The sequence below is a fragment of the Physcomitrium patens genome, chromosome 6 (assembly GCF_059467195.1).
Source record: "Physcomitrium patens ecotype Gransden chromosome 6, ASM5946719v1, whole genome shotgun sequence".
Lineage (NCBI taxonomy): Eukaryota > Viridiplantae > Streptophyta > Bryopsida > Funariales > Funariaceae > Physcomitrium > Physcomitrium patens.
Window position 1 is genome coordinate 18,197,144 of NC_143415.1, and position 7,436 is coordinate 18,204,579.

Sequence of the window (7,436 nt, forward strand, 5' to 3'; positions counted from 1 at the left end):
TTTTAGTTGATCAACGTAACGATTGAGAGGTGACAGTGGCCAAGGGCTTGATTTCTTCACGAACGAAATCGACCCACGGTGTTAGAATCCAGCGAAATGGAGTGGAGAATAAGGTAAGTGACAATTTTGGGAAATATGGCCATGGAGTAGAGGACGACGAATCCGAAACGGAATTCACGGATGTATATTGAGGATGGAATTGTGGATGATATAGAAGCACGTGGAGAAGCTCGTTGGCTATGTTCCGATGTAGAACCATCGTCTCCTTCAAAGGTCTGGAAGAGTATTAGGGTTTGGACCTCGCAAGCCTCTGGCACAGGGCGATTGTGGAAGGAGAGGTCCTACGATGGAGCTCTCCCCGGAGCATCCGATCGGGGTCTCAGGGCGTGACGCCGTGCGCGTGGCGGTGGACGCGATGCCTCTGAAAGGGTTGCCTATACCGGCCTGCAGCATCCAGGCGATCGCTGTGGCTCGCCTTGTAAGTAGCGGGACAGTGGTGGTGTACGTGGGGACAGATAATGGTCATCTACTGCTGTTCACATTGTCTGATCCCGCCTCGTCGTCAGGTGTTTCGAAAGCCGCTGCCGATCAGGCATCGGGATCTCCATTGAGTGTATCGCGAGTGGCGTCGTCAGGTGCGTCTGTTTCAGGTTTTCCTAGTAGGTCTCAAACTGTAGGGGTTGCTGCGCAATTGAAAGAAGAGGAAATTAAGTCTTATAATGGTGAGGAAGTTCAGACAAGGTTTCCGATTCAACAAGGGGGAACGGAAAACCCTGCGCAGGAATCGGAATTTAAGAGTGTTGATGGTGGAACTAAATTGGTGCTTAGAAGAAGGATGATTATGGGGAAAACACCGATTCAAGCTCTATGTGCATTGCCCGAGGCTAGACGGATTGCCATTCTCTTTGAAGGGCAGGTTTGTCTTCTGGATATGAAAACCTTGGGTGCAATGGAGATGTTATCAGGCACAAAAGGCGCTTCAGCTCTTGCTCAGGCAATGTCTGCTCCTTCTCCGGCATTTGGGGGCTCTTATTTGGATGCTCAAAAGCAAGTAGAACCGGGGCTGTCTAATTCGGAGGAAAAACTAGGTTCAACGGGATTTATGGGGAAGTTCTCTTTGCCTTTTGGTCGATTGGGATCGCAATCTGAGCTCTCTTTAAGCAATCTGTCTGCAACTCAGGGCGCAGGTCTTAGCAGATTAGCGGTTGCCGTAAGAAAGAAAATTTTGATTTATGAAGTACGAGCAGTAGATTCTCCTCCCCAAGCTGAAAAGAATTTTGGGGGTTTACGGCGTTTCGATACCGGCTGGGATAATGCGACCACAACGTCGGCCACAAAGTTGCGGGAAGTGTCGGGTATTGATGGTATTGTGACAATGGTGTGGCTTGAGAAGACCATTATCGCTGGTACACATGAGGAATATTTGTTATTTTCGTTAGTTTCCGGGCAAGGGACCCCTATTTTTTCGCTACCGTCAGATTTGCCCTATCCTCCTTTACTGAAGCTCTTTCCTAAGGACCTTGAGGTATTGCTTGCGGTGGACAAAGCTGGGATTGTAGTGAATGCAGAAGGACAGCCCACAGCGGGGAGCTTAAATTTTGCTGTGGTACCGGACGCCGTTGGTCAAACTCCTCCTTATGTTGTTGTAGTGAAGCAGGGTCACACTGAACTCTATCATCGAAACACAGGTGCCAAAATTCAGTCACTCGAACTTGCAGGTGCAGGGGTAGGGCGGTTTTTGGTGGCAGAAGATGATGGTGGAACACTTGTTGTCATTGCAAGTGGTGTGAAGGTGAGAGGCTGTATTACTTTGAAACCACTCATTTCATAGGATTACGCAGGATCTTCAATTTGTCAAAAGATATGTTAGAATTAGGAGTTTGGATGTTCATCAATGTTTCAGTTTCAAGTATGGAAATAGAGTTTAGAAACGTGCATATAGGAATAAAAAATTAGGTTGTATGTACTTGTGAATGTTTTAAGTACTGTAATTGAAGCAGGTTATTTAACGGGTGACGAGGTGGGAAAAATAGTGATTGAATTTTACATCATCATGATCATTGACGTAGTATTCGTTGCCAGAAATTTTTGTTGAATATAGAAGTTCGAAATATTGAGTTGTGATGCATTAAGCTAATGAAGATCGTCGAAGTTTGCAGGTGTGGTGTTTACAACAAGTATCATTAGATGATCAAGTTCGTGATCTTCTGAAGCAACGGCAGTTCAATGAAGCTGTGGGTTTAGCACAAGAGGCTGTCGCAGAGGGAAGTGACAGTGCGGCGAAAGAAAGATTGGCAATCGTTCATGCAGAAGCGGGGTTTCTATTGTTGTTCGACTTACAATTTGAGTTAGCGATGGACCATTTTTTGTTATCTGACATCTTACAACCTACGGAGCTCTTTCCATTCTTTCCTTCTTTTACGACACGTTGGCGAACCTTGGTACGTTTAATTTCTTCAGAAAAGTCTGATGATTATTTTTATAACTGAAGTTAGATCATCAATCAGGAGTTTTGGTTCTCTCATGATAATTAATATTTAAGTGTTGATTATTTCTTGCCATCTCAGGCAATGAACCTCGGCTTATTAACAGCGTTATCTATTTGCTATTGTAGATACCTCGAAAACGGTATTGGGGATTACATCCGCCTCAGCAGCCTATGACAACTGTAATAGAAAGTGGGTTATGGGCCGTGCAAAGTGGGCTGCTCGTACTTGTAAACGATCAAAAAGTCTCGAGCTTGCTGGCACAAGGCCCTTCTGCAAAAGCAACCATCATAGACCATTACCTCGGCATTGCTATGCAGAGCTTTGTTCGGTAAATTCTCAGTAATTTGGTTTTATTTTATATCCGTATGTTGACAAATGCTGTACTGCCATTGCTATTTGTTGTCTTTCCAATTGCCCTGCATCACTTCTTTTTTTGTCGTATTAGGTATTTGAAGGTAGTACGTGAGAGAGATCTCGACGCCGAGGTCAAAGACGGAGTTGACACCCTTCTTCTGAAACTTTATGCCGAACTGGATCAAACGGAGGAGTTGAAGCAGCTTGCCTCTTCACCAAATAATTGTGTCCTGGTATGTATGTCCTCAAATATGTTATGTGGCATGTTCTAGTGCAGTTTCTTCATTTGGGAGGTTTTAGAAAACCAAGATGAGCCGACGAGACTCGAGTTCTATTCAACAATTTTGTAGCCGTACCCACCATTCTCGCAATCACAGCTTTATTCTACTATATAATAGATTATCGCCGTAGTCTCAGATTTAAAATATTTGCGAGTTTTCTTTTTTCTATTCCAAAAAAGTTAGAGAGGTAAAAGTATCGAGAAGGTGGCCCCAGCATACGTAGCTTAAAGTTCCATGCATGCTGGGCTGTGCGGGGATGGTGGGCAGCATGCTAAACCTGCTTTAGAGCTGCTGCATTGGCGGACAAACCCTGCAGCTGGTGGATGATCAAAAGGCTGCTCACCTGGGCTATGCAGGAGGAGGTTGAATCTGCTCTCGAAGCTGCTGGCCAGCTTCATCCGTTAGCACTACTCTATGAAACCAAAGGCATGCTTTCGTTGGCCTTGCAAGTCTGGCAGACTTTGGCCCACGATGCTCGTGTTGGAGATTCTCAAGTGGTGGCCGTGGGAGAAGCAGCTCGTTTGCTGGAGATCTCATCTGACAGTGCTCTTGTTCTACAACACTTACAATGGGTATGATATTAGACTGAAGTGTCATTTTTTCTCTGTTATATTTGCACGCCAAGTTATGAAGTTCAGTTATTTTGACTTCTGCTGGAGTTTTATGTACTGAATTGATCAGTTTTTGTGGAGTTGGGCTAGTATAGGTCGTGTTGTTCACGGATTAGTGTAATACTTGTCGCTGTGAATATGCGAACGAATGAGATATCTGTCTTTATTTTTCTGCAGCTCTTACATTTAGATGAAAGATTGGCATTCTCAGTGTTAACGTCAGCCAAGCGATCCCAGTCTCTTCCTCCTGGTATGCAACACAGCTATGAACATGTCCGGTTCTTCCTTGTTAATCAATTGTTATGGATAACTTTTTCTTTGTTCCTTGATAAAGGATGCTGTTGCTCATTTGGTTCGTGTATCAATGTTTAGTGAATGACGGTTGGTGCAACATTTATTAATTTCCTCTAGTTTGGCTTGTGAGCGAACAGGTGATGTGCTGGCCTTACTGAGTGATGAGGATGGGCTTCTACGTCTGAGGTAAAGATAGATTTAATTTTTGAAAACCACATCTTTTCCTTGTAGAAAAATTGAATGTCTCAAAGAACTACGTGTTGAATCAGAAGATATTTGAACAAGGACGAAGAAATGGCAGGAAGCTGTTAGAATCCACGCAAGCATTTTGCAATCTTGTAGAAGAACAGTTGATGTAGATGAGCTTCTTCTGACATGTTTGATCAGTTGGCGTTGTTCGTAAATGTAATGCAGCTCGTATCAATTGAGTCTCTTCACTTGTCAATCACATTTTGCAGACTTATTCACTAATTACACTTTGTCTTCCAGATATTTACAGTGGTTGGTGGAGGAGAATGGCTGTGATGTTGCTATGTATCACACAAAGTTCGCCCTTGCTCTCGCCAAAGCAGCACTAGAAACTGTTTCTCTAAGCCCAGTAGAGTTGGGCAGTGAAGAGAAGAGGTCTACAGGGCACAAATCTTCCCCAAAGGATCAGCATCCGCTTACAAGACGGACGTCTTTGAATCATGATGTAATAAGAAGCATGTTGCAGACGTTTTTGGCTGCATCGGATAATTATGAAGCTGGCGAGGTTTTATCATTGATACAGGGTTCTGATTTATGGAGAGAACAAGTAAGTTCTTATTTCTAAGGGATGCCTTCACATGTTCCTATTTTTGAAAGTTTAGGAAGTATTTTTCATCAGTAAGTTGTAAGTTACATTGTCCATAGCAAATGCGTGTATGGTGCACCGTTTTATGGTTTACCTTTTATATTTGTCTTAGATCACATTGTAAGCTTTTGTTTGTTACAAAGTGACATGCTTTTCCATGTTCCTCACAATGCTGTTCCAGAATGTATGTCTCGAGTGTTGATTTGAATCGTAGCTAACGTTTTAAAATAGCTGCGCAGGTTACTCTACATCAGAAGTTGGGAGACGAAACAGCCGCTCTTCAGATTCTAGCCTTGTACGTATTCTCCTGATCATAATCCATTTTGTTTGTTATGCCTGTGTAGTGGCGAAGGTCTATTTCATCTCGTCTTATGACTTGCTGGATCGGTGAGAAGTAACCAACGGAGTCGGATCAAGCTCTCAGTTGAGAAACTTGGCTTATCAGTTAACTTTTAAGTGTGAAAATTCGATTTTCTGAATTAAATCGTTAACGATATTCTAACTATGAAAGTGGTTCTTTGACGAATGTATTGTCGGATCAATGGGCACTTTAGAGCCTACTGTATTGTCGTCTAAATAGGCGCTAAATTCATGTAGAAGAACTGTCCTCAAAGGTTCTCTTGTGCAAATCAGAAAGCTTGAGGATAGTGAAGGAGCCAGGAACTACTGTGCAGAGCTGGGCCGACCTGAAGTTTATATGCAGTGAGTGCTTACTTAATCTCGCAGCTTGGTCTCCTACTATGTAGTTCGCTGATACATGTGTGCATCTCTTAATGGCTTTCCTTTTGATTCTATACAAAGGCAAAGGAATTCTTATTTAGCTTGTTCCTCTTTTATAGATTGTTGGACATGTACTTGAAGCCTGGAGAAGGTAGAGAACCAATGCATGATGCGGCTGTGCGTCTTTTACATTGCCATGGCGCATCTCTTGACCCGTTGAAAGTATTGGAGGTTTGTGCCCTACAGCATCATGCAAAGTGTCTATCTAAGATGCATGATTTGGTAATTGTTTTTAGTGGTCATGACTGTTTCGTTTATGGAACAGAAGTTGGGAATTTCAAACAAGTCAGTTTGGGTGATATTTGTTTGCTAAAATACTTGGTACTGTAAAGGCTTTATCTCCAGAAATTTCACTTTCTTTGGCTTCTCGGACCATATCACGCATGCTCAGTGCACGTGTACATCGACACCGAGAGGGCCAGGTATTACTCGACTTTCGTGTGTTTGCGTATGTTTCCATTCAAGTTGTAAACGTGCATGTCAATGTACAATACATATAAAAGTTTGTAATTGATTGTAAGATGCTTGTTTTGATGTAATTTGGCAGATTGTAAAACATATCAGTAGACATAACAACCTTGAGGCAAGAGTGGATCGTGTGGAGGAAAGATCACGACAAGTCTGTATCACTGGCGACACTACATGTGGTCGCTGCCGAGCTCGCATAGGCACCAAGCTTTTTGCACTTTTCCCTGACGATTCAGTTGTTTGCTATAAGGTACAATAATTTCTCATCTATATTTTCTCGGCAGATAATGTTATTGCAGTGAACCTAGTAAATTGAAGAACTGGAAGGTAACTCGATGTCATTAGATTATATTTCTAATTTCATTTTTTTTACTTCAAAGCAGATTTGTGCGCTTGGACAAGTCATTCAAACTTACCAATGATAAGACGGTTGCTCATGTCTTATGGTTGTGTCAGCTCAGGCTGTCTTTGGATTCACATGTGTGCTCAACATTGTACTTTTCAACGATTTGACGAATTGTGTACATGTCAAGATTTAGAGATAGCACCGTCAGGAAGTCTTAATTTCAGATGATAATATGTTCTGAGAAATTGTTTGTTGAATGCAGTGCTCACGATTATATGGGGAACATATAAGCCCAATTACGGGTCAAGATTTCTTGAAGGACCCGCCGTTCAGACAGCCACGCACTTTGACCAGGACTCCTAGCTCTTTGACTTAGTGAAGCTCTTTTGCACTTTTGTGCATGCTTAGTAGATGGTCATCTGTTCCGCCTAATTGTATATTTGCTTCAGGCGAGTCATTATTTTTGGTTGTTTTTATCAACCTCTATCTTAGGAGTTAGTAGTTTACTGCTTGATGGTACAACAATGTATTACGTAATTCACTTCTTGAGTGACTCAATAATAATTCCAACATGAGGGGATTAGCAGTAGTAACTGTAGTTAGCAAGCATGCCACATACTACATCTCTGTATTTATGGGTTCATATCTACATAGTGTTTCTCTCCAGACGTTATTTTGAAGTTGGGTGTCTGGTTCTTGCTTGAGGCTGGGTAGCCCTGAAGTATGGACCTGCCTCGACTCTAGGTTCGTTTCTCTCAGACGAACTAGATAAATTGAACAGCGTCAAACAAGATTAGATGAGGCAAACCAATTCAGGTGCTGGATTTTCCGCAGATGGTACGTGGTGTAAGCACCGAAAGATAGGTGCTTGCACAAATAGAAGCTTTAGCGCCACCGGTCAAGTCAGCTTGCCAAATTTTCTTACTAAAATCACTATTCACTGTAAAAGTGCACTACTATGCTTTGTGTATACATAAG

The 7,436-nt window shown here is 42.5% G+C and overlaps 1 protein-coding gene across 3 annotated transcripts; it reads left to right on the top strand.

Annotated features, from left to right (window-relative positions):
- Positions 1 to 254: 254 nt before the first annotated feature.
- LOC112283849 (vacuolar sorting protein 3) lies at positions 255 to 7,047 on the top strand. 3 transcript variants are annotated; one of them, XR_002970211.3, is made up of 14 exons: positions 255 to 1,792; positions 2,160 to 2,441; positions 2,615 to 2,817; positions 2,935 to 3,076; positions 3,481 to 3,696; positions 3,913 to 3,985; positions 4,167 to 4,215; positions 4,519 to 4,825; positions 5,096 to 5,159; positions 5,498 to 5,566; positions 5,704 to 5,815; positions 5,977 to 6,066; positions 6,192 to 6,362; positions 6,721 to 7,047. XR_002970211.3 is itself a non-coding variant. In XM_024523104.3 (14 exons), the coding sequence occupies exons 1-14, from the start codon at positions 347 to 349 to the stop codon at positions 6,832 to 6,834; spliced, it is 3,330 nt and encodes a 1,109-aa protein (XP_024378872.1). In that variant the 5' UTR covers positions 259 to 346; the 3' UTR covers positions 6,835 to 7,047. The 3 variants fall into 3 exon arrangements, 1 of the variants encoding a protein (XP_024378872.1); XM_024523104.3 differs by having other exon boundaries at positions 259 to 1,792; positions 5,104 to 5,159; XR_002970210.3 differs by lacking the exons at positions 5,704 to 5,815; positions 5,977 to 6,066; positions 6,192 to 6,362; positions 6,721 to 7,047 and having other exon boundaries at positions 5,104 to 5,287.
- Positions 7,048 to 7,436: the final 389 nt, after the last annotated feature.